The sequence below is a fragment of the Anabas testudineus genome, chromosome 14, assembly GCF_900324465.2.
Source record: "Anabas testudineus chromosome 14, fAnaTes1.2, whole genome shotgun sequence".
Classification (NCBI taxonomy): domain Eukaryota; kingdom Metazoa; phylum Chordata; class Actinopteri; order Anabantiformes; family Anabantidae; genus Anabas; species Anabas testudineus.
The window spans coordinates 18181514-18197264 of NC_046623.1; the positions used below are offsets into that span (position 1 = coordinate 18181514).

General features: G+C 41.2%; 1 protein-coding gene across 2 annotated transcripts in view; it reads left to right on the forward strand.

Annotated features, from left to right (window-relative positions):
* jade2 (jade family PHD finger 2) overlaps positions 1-13560 on the forward strand; it is a 157162-nt gene extending 143602 nt beyond the window's left edge. For both annotated transcript variants that reach the window (XM_026372017.1, XM_026372018.1), the window contains 2 exons: positions 907-1052; positions 2707-13560. In XM_026372017.1, the coding sequence (XP_026227802.1) occupies positions 907-1052; positions 2707-3480 (920 nt within the window). In that variant the 3' untranslated portion in view covers positions 3481-13560. The remainder of the gene's footprint in view (positions 1-906; positions 1053-2706) is intronic.
* The last annotated feature ends 2191 nt before the right edge of the window (positions 13561-15751 follow it).

Below are 15751 nucleotides of genomic sequence, written 5' to 3' on the forward strand. Positions count from 1 at the left end.
GCTGTGACAGTCCTGTACAAGGACCCAATGTTGAGAACAACACAGGAAACAATCTGCTGTAAACCTTTATTAATGTTAAAGCAGCACAAACTCGTGTTTGAATTTGCAGCATGTCTTTACATACTATACAAACCCTAAAAAACTGAAAACTAGGATTTGTTAATTTGCTTAAAAACTTATTGTGACATTTTCAATAGGAGACAAGGTCTGGGCTGAAGGCAGGCAAGTCAAGCTTCCACACTGTCTACGAAGCTACGGTGGCATTGTCCTGACTGGCACCACGTGCCCCTCTAAACTCCTGTGTCGACTGTACCGTCACACATATTGTATACAAGCCCCTACGTCATTGGTATTGATGCTCGCTCCTTGTGTAATGGTTTTTACCAAGTACTGCCAAGCCCAAGTGGCTACGCTCACCATGGTGGCCTGACTGCTCCAAGGTCCTACACATCCAGCAGCGGTTTCCAGCCTTTACCTTTATATCCCTTCATTTTTACTCGTGTGTCTGTTTGTACAGATGGTGAAAAACCTCAAGTCTTTGCAATTACAGTTCTCTCCAAGAGGTTGCTGCAGCCATCAAACTTTTCTATAAAATTTAGTTTTTCAATATAAAGAGTGAATATTCTTCTTTGTACTTTTGAGAAATAACAGTTCATACACACTGACAGACGGATCACACGGTTCAGTTTATATTACAAAAAAAGTTTGGGTTTTGGATTTGTTTCTTTCTGTTGGACCTAGACTATCTTTTCTATTCCATGTAGAACTATAATGAAGGCAAATTACAGCTCTTTACTTCAGCTCCACTGACATTTTCAGTCCAACCTTTTCTGTATTTTTATAAATGAACAGTGTACGGCTCTCCTTACTTTTCTGCTTTGTCTTTCTACCCCTTGTCTCCCTCAGGTTTGTCAAAGTCCTTCCCATTGGACAACTCTTTATTTGACAGCTGGCTCGCCCAGTCAGTTCAGATCACTGCTGATGACATGCTAAGCCAGTGGGCTCTGGCTGCCCAGCATGGGGACAAGAGTGGCAGCCTGCTCTCTGACCAGGTAGGGTTTCAGCAGCAGGAGACCTGGAACATGATGCAGTGGCTGTTTGTTACGATACTAATACATACAGTAGATACTACTGTGATAGAGCAGCGGTGGTTTCAATTCATTTGTGCATTTTTAACTTTGTTAAAGAAATAAATGTTTACAAGCAGACCGTCCCAGCACAAGTGCACATAGACGGCACACAGATCAAATCAGTTAAAGGAGGAGGAGGATTATATTAGACAAAGATGCTGTCTGGCTCTTGGCACTGAACGCCAGCACACATGGCAAAATTGAAACGGTTGAAATCAGCAGTGCTGTCAAACAGTCCATCACCTCTTGAACTGAATCCCAGTCCACTTCACTGGCAGACAAAACTAATGCCAAGAGCCAAATAAGGAAGTATCCTACCCACAGGCCTGATTAACTTGGACATCCAAAGTTACACAAAGTTCTCAGTCAAAATGTTCTCAGCTAAAGAAAGGAACTTGGTTTTTTCGAGAAGTATTACTTGCTGCAAACTCATAGCCTTTCTACAAATGTTAATGAACTGTTAGTTTTATTTTGTGAACTTAAATAGGTTTAGAGTATTTTATAAGAATGAAAGCAGAAATGAGTGAAGGCCCTGTAGCATCAATATACTTTTAAATCAGAAATTCACTGGTCAAGACATCTGAAGTAGATCATATTAGATTTGAAAAATGCATTGTCATAGACCCACAGAAGAAAACCAAGCCTCCACATCTCAATTCGTTCAACTCTGGATCAAGTATGAGTGACGTTTGGAGCTGTGTGAGTTTTGCTCAATAGACAGTGTGGGTGAAGTCCAATGAAAGAGCTGATGGTCAGAGCAGAGCTGCACATTGGCTGATCTGTCGACCTCCTCAGAAATATACAGGAATGGGCTCCATTTGTGTTCTGATTGGCAGGGATACAATGCAACTGTTGAAATGTTCAGGAACAAACAAACAGACGCCCCTCAATTGTCACCAAACCAGAATAAGATGTTGGTACAGGATATGCTTGAAAACAGCTGCTTTAAGTAAACCAAACTTTTGTAAAGGAGAAAAGAAACAGGTCCTAAGTTACATTGGTGTGTAGTAGGAAAATTATAAAACGTCTTTTTAACAATACAGAAAAACTAAAAGATTCAACAAAAACCTAATATAATATAATATAACATATAATGTCATATAAAATGCTGTTTGAATATATCAACTTTGCTGTTTTGCTCAAAAACAAACTGTGCTCACATCCTCCACTGTTGCACTGTTGGTATGGGTAGGTGGTTAGTGGATGGGACGATTTTGTTCCAAAATATTACGGGAAACTTTTACATTTAGCAACTTACAAGTGAGATACGAGATACAAGGCAAAGGCAGGGTAAGTGTAAGGAGGTTTTGCCTAAGGACCCCGACTGGAGGTAGATCACAGCTGGGATTCAAACCCCAGCCTCTGTGTTACCAGTACACAGTTCAGCCATTTAAAACCAGAAACCAAGCAACAAGCAAATGAATTGTGTTGATCTATGAGAAACTTTCCACACATCATCACAGTAATCTTATTTAAACTGATTACGTTTAATTCTTATCCTCCCATTTTGTCTCCCTTCATCCCCAACACCTGTCCTTGCTTTCATCACCTCATATTTTCTCCTCCTGTCATCCAGCTCCTGCAGGGCGAGGAGAGCCTGTTAAACCTTATGATGGAAAACTCCATGCAGTCCACCTGGAAAACGCCCCAGCTGGGTCGGAAACCACGAGCAAGCAACAAGCCCCGTGCTCGTGGACAGCCTGCTATCCCCAACCAGTCCCAGACGCTCTTGTCTACAGCAGCTGCCTCTACCGCCAGCTCCCCTTCCACAGCAAAAAGCCTGTGGGCAAGTGTGACTGAAGAAAACCCCAGCCACGTGAGCCGGAAAGGGGAAAGGTCTAGGGGCTCCTCTAAAGCCCTGCACCACCACCACCAAACCAGGAGCTCTGACATACACAGGGACCCACCACCGCAGCCACCCATCTCCAAAATGGATTCCTGTCACATCTCAGAGGACCGTGGCCCCTGGGACAGCATCCATGCAGGGAATGGTGTTGCATCCAGGGCTAGATCTGGTTTCTCCACAACCTCGTCGCCACCTCCGGCCTTCAGCCCTGGGGTCACGGTGCCTGACACAGCAATCCTTCGCCCACGGCTCCGTCTGCCCCGCCAGGGTAAATCGCGAGGGAGAAGCGTCGATAGAGGTGTAGGCGTAGCAGGACTCGAGTCCATGGATTTGCCACTCACAGGAAAGGAAATGTCCCTGCTGGACACTGCAGAGACTGACGGGTACTTCTCTGATGGTGAGCAGAGTGATTCAGACATGCGCTCTGGCAGACGCAAACTCCACTTGTCACAGTTGCATTCTGGGAACGAGGACCTGCTGAGAAGGAGCGTGTTGGCATCCTAAAGTACTGAGACTCAAATGAACAAACACAAACATACAGTTATCCAAGCAGAGTCCCGCTGGCTAATTGTTTCTCCATCTGTGCCCAGTATACAGTCTACAACACATGGCTGGATGGCTTTTTGCAACCAAATTCCTGTCACATTTACCAGTGGAAAATGGCTTCAGCTCTTGACCTGCATTGTTTTTTGGGGGAATTTGAATGTAGCCGTTTGCCTGTCATACGGTAAAGCTTCTCCGCCGGACTGTAGTTTGTTGTTAGCTCACCAAGATACGATACATTCAACAAGTAGGAGACAAACATTACCTGTAGTCTTTTTTGTTTTGTATATCAGATTAATTTTGATTCTGGGTATTGAAGTACCCAGTTCTGGCCTCATGTCTGTGGTATCTACCAGACTTGGGAACAAACACTTTGGGGCATTATTGTTATTCTTCAAGCTGGTTTCAGGGTCTGCTTCACTCTTGGTCTTTTATGGCCTGAGATACATCCAATGAGTCCTTGTTTTCTTGAATATGTTAAATGGAAATTTCACACCAGAGTTGTTCTGAATATGTACAGGGGTTGACATGGGACAACGTGTTCAGCCTTGAAAAGCACAACTAGCTAGTCATAAGAGCTGTAATGTAAGTACGCGTGTGTGTATAATAGATGCTCATTCAGGGTTGGGGTCGATTCTCGTCATGTTGACCGTGTTGCAAATTGTACGCTAAAGATTTAATTCTCAAATTTATCTCATGTATCTAGTTCCCCAAGTTTTTGATTAGCAAACCGATCGACCCCAACCCTGATGCTCATTTAGACTGTCACACAGAGACACCAACACACAGACATACTGACACAAAAGCTCCTATGAGCAAATCCCTTTGCTCACATCACAGCCGCTGTTGGGATATTTGATCTGACTTTTGTCAGCGTCTTTCAAATTCTTCCTGAGTTGTTTTTTTTATTTTTTTCTAGCCTGAATCTTTGGAGAAAACTAATCGTAGAAACTCTGTGCCTTCTGTCGCTTGCCCTGCGTTCCTGTCCCCCTTGAGCCCCCACAAACTTCTCAATCAACCTAACAATCAGTAGCGGGGTGTTCACACATACAGCTATAAAATAACTGCTCATTTATTGTCAACAGTGGAAATAGTCAAAGTTTTATGCAAGTATGATCTGATACAAGAGTAAATCACGCTGATTCCAGGGGAAAGAGCTAGTTCACTACCAAAATTTGAAACAAGACAGAAGCTGACCATCACGGCCTCCTGGTTATTCACACATTATGTTACATCACAGTTATCTACACAAAAAAGAGCTATTTAAAAACAGATAACGAACGGCGTTAGCATGGAAATAGCACAGCCCCAGAATTACAGCTTCATCAGAGATCAGCTATAACCAAACATATTTTATGTGTATGTGCGAACGCCCCGTGAGTAAATCAATCAATCATTTGTCAATCGGATTTGTAACAATCAAACCAAAAGCTAATCCTTCCCAAGTGTAGCCGACATTGGGCTTTTTGTCACCTTAATAACTGTCTAGTGCCTGAAACAGTGATTTGCAGCATTTGCAATTAATCAACAAAACATCTGCAAACGTTAGAAACAGAGCCACATAAAAAAGTGCAAATAGCTGCCTGCTGTTCAACACCCCCAGAACTTAATCACTGCAGTCCAGAGCTATCGATCAGCAGAGTTTGGCCATGTTGACCTGTGAGCACCATCAGATTTAAATTACATTTTGTTCATACAGCCCAATTCACATATTTGGTTAAGATTTATTTTTATATTATATTATTTTTATATTTTACATGTAGTTTGTTACATGACAAAAGGTAATCCCATCTCAAATGTCTGCTTTGCTTTTTCAGCATCTACTACCACATCTCTAGGTCTTGGCTGCAACAGCTGTCATTACACGACCTGTGGAGAACTTAAAAATTACAGACATCACTTGGAAATTCCTCACACCTATTTTGAGTTATACATATCACTTCTAATTACTATGAGGCCACCACTGTTCCCAGTGCGTGTTATAATTTTGATCTAGCAAGATGCCCAGCACTGTTTTCAAAGCTAAGCTTTAAGCAGATTTTCCACCAACACTGACGTGGCCAAGCTCTCGTAGCTGATAACTTTGCTGCACCTCTTCCTCCTGTTAGGTGAATGATGAGAATGTAATAATCAGCTTCAGAGGCCTGCACTCTTAAGTTCTTGAATTGAGTTGTTTGTTAATTTGTTTAAGAAAAAAAACGTTTTGTTCTCTCAGAGAGTTGTATTTTGTACTTAAAGCAGTCCATGATATTCTCAGGGGTTAAAAAACTTTTAAAAAAGAAGAATAAAAGGTTAAAAAGTTTATCAAAAAAGCGACGTTAAGACATAGATACCTATATCTACACACATTTTATATCATACAGTATATACATATATATATAAAAGTGATGTGTGTATGTCTACAAACTTCCTTATTTGGCAAGCTTCACTGTTTGAACTCCTACATGACTACTACTGAGCATGCTCCTTCTCTCAGTATGACCATATGATGATCAGCCCTGGGTTTAATAGTCTCTACCAATAATTAATGCTCATTTTTAACTTGCTTTGGTTACCAGATGAGTGGGACTGGTTATATGGGTGCCATGTTCAACTACAAAAAGGCACCTTTCTTGCACCCCACCCATCTGGGGCCACACTGCAGTGAAATAAAGCATCACAAGTGATTTTAGGGGCTGCTTTACCCAGGTCTGATGAATATACATTTAAATAGAGGTGCAAGTCTAATCTGCTTCCTCTGCTATTTCTGTATGGACAGTTTCTAACTTGTCTTCTGAAGTGACCACACCAAAGAACAGATCTGTGTATTAAGGCAGCGCATTTACATCTTATGTACACACATACATGTGCTCTGTCTCTGGTTTTCAAAATGAAGAATGTTAGATAAGGACGTCAGACAACTCTGCCAACACTGACCCGGTCAGTTCGGTTGATTCCAGTTCAATATGATTCAGTAAGAAACACCGTATGCTTGAGCCCCCCCCCACTCCTCCACTGCAGGGGAGCTGTCAATCCTACTACACCACCAAGAATACAACAATACACTGAACCTGGATTTACCCACACCGGCATTCACTGGGGTTCACATAGGAAAAGCCTGTTGGCACAGTATTGGGCTGGGGACTCAACAAGTAATCCCTTCAGAAAAAGCCAAATGCTGCTGAACTGAACACACAACAAACAGCTCACACACACACACACACACACACACACACACACACACATACATACACATGCCAGAGCTGGTGTAACAGGGTTATAATGTACAAGATGACTAGTTTTTTATGTATATGTGGTCCTGACTGCAGCAGGAAGTATGACCGTACTCAGAGTGGGATGCCCCCTAACAGAAGAGTATTATTACAGGTGACAGCACTCCGCCTGTCTCCTTGGTTTCAGGTGTAGCCATCGTAGAAGATTCACATTGTTATTCCTCCACACTTTCACCACAGAGAAGTCTGTTAAAAACAGAAACCTCCGAAAAGCAGGTTTTTTGTTGAAGTGTGCAAAGTACTGTGTAAAGCAGCGAATTTGTACAAAAGCAGCGAATTTGTACAAAAGCATATATTAAGGATAGGTGGACAAATATGGACTTCTACGTTGGCTACCGCTATTACAACCCGCATGGACACAGATCATAACAACACATACAACAATAACCGCTACAAAGCTTGGGTTCTGAAGCGAGGATGTGGTGAAGTATCATTACAGCCCACAGAATCCTCCACCAGATGGTTGTTACCATTCATGTGTTGCTAAGACAGGACAATCTGTAATCTTGGTTTCAATATTCAATGTTCAGAGTAGCCTGACTTTGTAGACAGTGGTATTAGACAAGGCCTCACATGTACGGCCTTAACATGTAGTAGCAAATGCTAAGGCTGCACAGTGCTGGAAAAAAAATCTCTGGGGCTTAAATGTCCTCTGCAGAAATTTGTGGAAGTGGTGAGGTGAGTTAAATTTCTAAAGATTTTCTATGTTTATAAGTCACATTTTAATCCATGAATAGCAACGTGGCACCTTGATTGGAAATCTGACATTTAAATAGCTGCAGTTGAGATTTTTTTTTTGCGATTTTGTGCAGCCTTAGCAAACACAAACTGGTTATTTTATATTTACAGTGTGGCTTCAATGCCCTCTCCTTCCGCTTCGTAGATACTGTAGACTGGAGTCTTCTGCAGGTTCTTCTTATCAATATCAACTAGAATACAACTTTAAAGCATCACTGTCCTGTGTGGTACGCTGGTGTGGGTGTTTGCTCACAGCCCGAACTGTGCTCTGATGATCTTTGAATTTTGCAACTCTGTCAGGTTGAATATGAACATGGTAAAGAGATCCACGTTAGATGTTTTTTCCTCTCTTTTTGCTGGTTTCCAACAATAATAGCATTCACTGTGTTGAAATTTGTAGCTTCGGAGTGAAGCAGTATCAGCAGAAGATCTTGGGAAATACTGGAGGTTATGTTTTCCTGTGCCATCTTACTTCTTGCATGGTTAAGACATTATGCGTAATGGATAAATATACAACTATATAATGTTCTGAGTGGTACATGTGTCAGAGCAAAACACTCCCTAGGTGTTGGCATGAATGCTATACCAGAAATAAGCTGATGGGCATCATGCATGTAATGGCAGGGCAGAAACACACCTACACACAGCCATGAATTCCTAGATTTCTACTCAAAAGCTGGTTAAAGGCCAATACTGACTGCTGCAGGTAACTGGAACCTCGCCTACAAAACACACAGCTGTTGTCTGTGTACCGACACTGTTGTAAAACTTCTTGGAAAGACATCAGTGCACCAGCAGGGCTGGGTTCCTCAGAACCTCCTCAGCTGGGCAAAGATCACACTGAAGGTCTTTTATTAGCAGGGAGGAGGTTGAAGACCCTCCACCAACAGAATGCTGGGAAATTTAGTCGTACAAACCAATCTGTATTTGATATGAGCAAAAACAAAAAAATGAAATAAAAATAGCCTTTAGAGTCTTTAGAGTCCAGGTTTTACAGGAAATGTTTGATATTTTTCTATTTTAAGACAAGTGATAACTGCGCTGATGTGGTTTTGAGGAACCAGACGGGCATCAAGATGCTGTTCATACAATATCTCTCTTCCTCTGTGGTTGCTGCTTCATCCAATAGGAGAGTGGTTTGAGGCTGTCGTCAGGTCCGTTAAGCCGGGATTTGACGATGCTTATAATGTCATAGGGCCATGGTATTTGTTTTTTTAACACAAAGTGGGTGTCCAGTTAAAGAAATCTGGGCACACACTACCTAGTGGGGGAAAATGTGAAAGCAGTCATTATCTCTGTAGCACAGAGAGTGGAGACGCTGATAATCCGAGTTATTGTAGGAAGACAAAAGTTGAGTTGATTCTTGGTTTGCTTACGTCCATTCGTGCTAATCTGTGACAGAGGGAGACAGAATGACTGCTTAGTGCTTCCTGTTTGACATCGTCCGGTCCTTGCTTTACTGTCCTGCGCCAGCCTTACAAATCCACTCACCTACCTACTTACCTACCGCTGGAGTTTATATACATCTACAATAATGTATAATACTGTTCAACTACTACTACTTTTATTTTCCGTGTTTTGAAAAAGCCTTTGCAAGCTGTTTTTTTTTTTTTTTCTTTTGTAACGCTTTAGCTGGCCGCCGTGGCTCGTATCAGACTAGAAAGCTGACTCATTATCTGCTTCCTCTGTTTTTACTGGCGCTTTGCTCTCCTCTCTGTTACAGCAAAGTTATGGCTTCAAGGTCTCAACATCCACAACCCAGGCACACTGCACAGATTGAAGGTTTACTCAGACAAACACTTCGCTCAGAGACGAGACGCTGTGGAGGCAGAAAAATGTTCAGTTGTTGAGTTCAATCTAAATTGGTGGAGTCAAAGAGTGATTTAAATCAGAGCCCTTTTCTTTTCCATTTGTGTTGCAAAGTAATAAATTGGTGCATCAATACAGTCGAATACAGTCAATTTAAACTCGGAAGGTCACTTAGCTGAACTGGGAGCATCACCAACACGTAGGAGACATGAGGAAATACAATGACCCAGCTGGATTTCTAGAGCTGAAACAATTTGTTGATTAATCATTTGGACTTAATTAATTAATTAATTAAAAAATATAAATATTCTCAGTTTCCAGACATCATATGTCCAGTTTAGGTGCTGCTCGTGATATATCACAGTAAACTCTAGATTTTGGAGTCATGAACCGTGTTTTGCTGGCTGTCAGAAATTGTAACCATCCTAAACCACGAGTAGTTTTTCAACATGTGTTTTCATGTTAAAGGTTAAAGGAACCTGAAGAATTACACGTCCAAATAGTTTCCTTTTTATTCCTCCTTTCACTGGGCTTTTGGCTCCACCTGTTGAGGTTTGAACAAAGAGAGATCACTTCTGCCTCCAGAGCAGCTCCAAGAAATGTTTTTAAGACTAAAGCTCCCTTCTGCACAAACTGCGCACCTTACTCTGCCTCCGCCATCCAACATCTTCCTTCTCCCTGCTCGCTCATTCTCTTCCCACCACCAGCAAAGTCCCCTCTTCCACCCCATCCTGAATCCCTACATCCCCACTTATTGTGACCCTCCTGCCCACAAATCCTCCTCTCCTCCCTCTCCTGTCCGGTGATCAGCCTCCTTGGCCGGCACATGGCTGTTTTTGAATTGCGTATGAAATATAGGATGATCTAAAAAAAAAAGTAATGTCTGTAGCTTTAAGGACAAATAACGACAGGCACGTGTTGGGGAAGTACGTGTGCGGAGGAGAAAACATTGCTTTGCTCTGACCTGGAGAGAGAGCGAGGGAAAGGGAGAGGAGAGAGATTCATAGAAAGGAAGAAGGAGAGAAGAGGAGGGGGACGTTTACTGAACCAGAGCCAGAGACGCAGACAGAAAGAGTACAACTTGTTCTTTCCCCTGTGTTCTGTTTGCAGCCTGTCCACACAGTCACGTTAACAAGCAGCTAATATAAACAACACCAGCCCCTTCCCTTCTCTTTGCCCTCTCGCCTCCTCATCTCCATCTCTTTCTTTCCATACAGCTGGGTCTCCATCCAACTATTTCCTTTACAAACTGTAACAATCAAATCAGGAAGAGAATGGAAATGGGTAAAAATTGCATTAAATGGCATGAAGCACCCGGAAGACAGTTCAATTTAGATACAGAATATGTTATTATCCACCATGACTTTCAATATCAATCACCCCCTGTGGTCATACGTGGTTACTTCATCGTTGACTTCAACAGCAAAGACAAACAACAACCGTGTCTTAACTGAAAGATAACTGTACTGTCAACAAAATCCACCAAATGACCAAAACCACTGGTGACAAATCACAACACATCTAAGTATCCATAGCCTGATATGTTGTCATCTAAAAACCATCAATGATCATAACGTTCCTTCACTAAAGTGAACACACATGTAGCCTAACATTAACTAAAAATCTACTGACTGAAGAATTTTAATTAATTACTCTTGTTTCATAAAATTAAATGTGCTTGTGATTTTTAATTATCCATGTAAAAACAATACAGCTGTAAAGTGATCAGTAATTTTAAATCTGGGTGAGCTCACCGTCTATTAGAACAGGGCAACGTGATAACACAGCTGATGTGACAGGTCAAAATGACCACACACAATGTAAAATGTGAAAATTACATTTTTACAGTGATGTGCACCTACCTACTCTCTCACTCTGGCTAAAGTAAATTTAACAGTACATTTTTGGCTTTACCACTTAGAGTTGACTGAACAGTGCACAGACCACGATCTGTTCCAATGCTAAGTTAATCCTAACGTGATGTCTAGTACAGTAGTAGAACAAACACAAGGCAGAAGAACCAGTGGGTTAACTTTTCTAACGCTCACAGACCTGTAGGTGCAGCTTTAAATATCTCAAATGTTGTTTTAGTTATGTTTTTGTTTTTGCTGAAGGAAAAATTCATTTCTGGTAGTTGAATATCGAAGAGACGGATATACCTCCTTAAATATCCAGCCACGTGACCTTTTCTGTCTATAATCACCATCTATGTTGCCGCGTTTGTACGGAGACGTAAACATTCATTTGCCCAACACATCACAATCCAAATTTAACTTGAAACCTGGATGGAACCCCCCCCCCTCACAATCTGAGCAATTTATTCAACCTCCCTTTACAGCTGGTTTTACCATTAGGCTCCTGGGAGGTTCAACCCAGACAAATTGAGGTGTAAATGCAACCAAGACTCACTAAAGATCGATTGGACTAAAGCTACCGTCTCCCACTGATGGTCAACGCTAAACTTAATATCAGCTGGGAACTATAAACAAAGCATTAATATAATAAAGGGAGGCGGGGGGCAATCTGTTTTATGAAGGAAAGAGTGATTTCAGCACAAGCACTTTACCTCCAGATGTAAATGTAATCTGGATAAATCATGTCTAGACACAATCTGGATTTAAGAAGCAGGATAAGACCATTTGTTAAGAGGCCCTCTGTACTGTCCCACTCGTAATTTCACAGCTCTGTCTCTGCTTTATTTCTGTCTCCTGATTTGTTAACTTCTCTTTCTCCCTCTCAATCTTCTCTGCCCTCATAACTTGACTTCTTTACTCATTTCTTTATTCTCCTGTCTCTGTTGTCACACAACAAACTTTAGGAACCAATTGCATTGGAAGAAACTCTTTTCTTTACTGCTGTTGTGCAACATCGACTGAATGACATTTTCTAAAAAAATCGAATCTAACAGTAAATACAGCTTAATGATAACGTGCATCATGTGATTAGATCTGTGACGTTTAAAACTGGAGCCACATTAGGGGCAAAATACCAGCAATTAGCCACTGGTGACTATTTTCCGAAAGCTTGAACCAAAACTAATGAAGCCAGATTCTTGTGATTGTTCTCGTTTGCCTCTCTGCTTCTCGTTTCCATCTCTCACTGTCTTTCCGTAACTTCTTGTTACTTTGACATTTCGGTCTCACTCTCAGCTCCACTTCATGTCTCTCTGTATCTCTTCTCACCCTCTCCTCTCGTCTTTCTCTGGATCTCTCCTCAGTGCAGAGCAGGCACTCTCTGAATCTCATTAATAACAAAAAAATAAATTCTCGCTCCTCTCTCCTGACCTGCAGTTCTCCCTCAGGTTTAAAACACATTATGAAACCAGAATTCTGTGGAGTTTTCGTTTGCAAAACTTTGCAAACTTTTATTGGCCGACAACCAACTTTTATTTATCTTTTGTTTCAGTTTTTATTTTCAAGCACTTGAAGTAATCAATCAAGCTGATTCTTGTTTGAACAGCCTTTCCCGTACCGCTGTTCTCTCTCAGTTCTTCATCATGCCTGAATCATTCCGCATATTTAGGCACTATTTACAGTAATCACAACCATCCAATCAATCTAAGCAGAGCTGGACACAGGCATTTTCTCCTCCCCTTATTTGTCTTATTTGTCCTTATGAAGGTGTTTAAACAACAAAACTCTGCTGTCTCGTCCAGTTACTCCTCCACTCTGCATCAGTTCTTCAATACAATAATATGAATGTTGCAGGAGTTAATCCTTCTGTATTCTTTGTTTCAAAGAATGTTGTGCCATTTGTTAATAGCAAAGAGAACTATTGAACATATATGAAAAAGAAGAGCTATTTTAAATTATTTTTTGGCTTTTTTTGCTATATTTATTTTCTTGTATTAGAATCTTCTTTGTAGGAGGGGAAAAAAATCAAAAAAATGTATTTTTCATTAGTGCGAAAAAACCTATTTTCTTCCTTTTTGTACAATTTCAATGTTTTAAGCGAGACTTTGAAAAGCAATATGATGATGACGATGTTTCCTGTGACTGTATCTGCATGCTGTTTGTGTTGCCTTAATGACGGCTGCATCCCACTATGACCCTGCCTGCCCTACCCTCGACCTGTCTGCCCTCGTTCCCGCCCATCCGACTTTGAACCTGTCCCCTCAGCTCCCACCCTCATCTGATGGAGTCCCAGTCCCATCTGATCCAGTCCAGACTAATCCAATCCAGTCAAGTGCAGTCAATAAAGCAGTGCTTTCTGTGTACATAAACCCTGTCTCTCATTCTTTTTCATCACAGAAATACATCAAGTCTCAAAAATCAAACAGTAAGAAACAGTAATTAACATGTTACCTTAATGTTTAAGGTATCTGCTTCATAGACCATAAGAATAAAAGATATTGTTCACACTGGCCTCAGTTTGCAATACATTTAGATGGAAACTCACTTTAAGTCATTTCAATACTGACCCAACAAATAAGTTTTCATTAACTCTGTTACATTGGAGTTAATGTGCTTCAGATGTTTTTATATTTGTACAGAGTTCATCAGTGAACAATTAAATGTACCGAACTAAATTTAAGATGGAAACTTTACCACAACTCCGAAGGGAGCTGAGAAGAAAACCACAAAAGGATCTAGAGTCACCAGGAGGCTGCTACTCTTAAGAGATGGAAGAACAAAAACTGCCAAGACTCCTCCTAGAGCTGCTAGATTTTTGACCTATGGACAAAACCCTTGTTCTTCAATCATAATGGAGGAACTTCCTACAACAGAAAAGTTAGAAATGATCCTCTCCCGGAAACACAACCTGGAGTTTGTCACGTAAACTTTAATACAAAGTGCTTATCAAACTCTATCCCAATTCATACCTTACAGCACGGTACTGTGGCTTTGGGCTTGGCCGGGGAAAAAGGAAGACTTAGCCAGAGATCCAGAAGAACAACGCAGGGATGCAAATCCTGAGGAGAGCATGTTGTTAAGTGCCAAAGTCCAGTGAGTGAGGCCAACACATTTCTGTTCCAACAAGATTCAACTACGCTGCCAAATCAACGCTGGAGTGGCTTCAGAACAACAATGTTAAAATCCTTCAGTGGCCTCAAAGCCAAGACTTGAAACCCAGAGACTTTTTATGAACTGACTTGAAGATCGAGCCATAGTTGCAAATTCCAAATGTGCCAAGCTGATGCAGATTTTTCCAGGAAGAAGTGAAGAAGAGCTGCCACATTTTAAATTATTCCTGAATTCAGGAATTCAGATGTAGCATCATAAAATGTTTGGAAAAGGCTTCAAATACCTTGGGAAAGCACAGCAAATACAGACCTCTGCGTTTATTTCATGGCTTGGAGCAAGAAACAAGGGCTGATTAACCAGCTACTCATCTATTCCTGGTTTAGATCTGTTTTTTATTTACTGCAGCTTTGTTGTAATCTGTCCATCTCCTACAGCTGTTTTCTGTCTCGCTTCTATCTCCCTCACAATCTAAAAGCATCCTTTGGATTCAGATAGACCTCAACTCTCAGTTCTATCTGATTCACACAACAAACCCTGGAACAAAACAAAACAAACAGAATATATTCATAATAACAGAAATCAATTTAACAGCACAAAGCAAAAGCACCTGGAGAGACCTTCATGAACCTGGCTTGCCTTGCGAAGTTCACATTTTCTTTCTTTTTCTCTGGGGCCCTTTTGAAAATAATGCTGTTTTGCTATCTAAATATTATTTTTTGAGGCTGTTGTGAAGGCTTAACTGGCTCAATCTGCTGTATAGTTACACTACTAACCCATAATCCCACTGCAACTTCAGAGTCTTACAGAGGAGCTTCGGGTGCCATTTTCTCTTGGATAAAAGCAGGTTTTTATTTTCCATTTCATCCAACTTCACATCCTCAGATGCTGTTTAGTAAACAGCAGAAATAAGTTTCAGAGCTGTGTGCACCACAGGGAACTCAGGTGAACCTTTTGATGCAACTGCTTCACAATGGATAGTGTTTTACAGTACACGAATACTGCAAAGGTATCACCATGCCCTACTGTTAAAATTGCACTGTACCTTGTTTTATTTTTATCGGTACTTCAAGAATGGCAGTGTTTCCTGAATTATAGCAATGTGCAACAGCATGGCATCTTGTGCGTGCTCAGTGCTCTGCGCGTCCACTGCCTGCAGGCATAGTGTGCGGTTTTATTCTTCTTGCACAAATGCTACATGTAGCACGAACAAAGCTAATTATGGTTTTACTTTCTTATTTAGCCGACAGGTGGGATATCAAGATACCAAGTCGAAGAGGTTTAAAATCTACGCATACCAATAGAGCCAACAAGTCCAACATGGCGAAGCACCTCACCATCAGAAAGAGTTCTAAGAAACTCAGGTTAGCCAACAAGGCAATAAACTGCAATATATAGAAAGACAATATAAATAGTATTGTTTCTAGCGATGTAAACAAATAGATATACTTG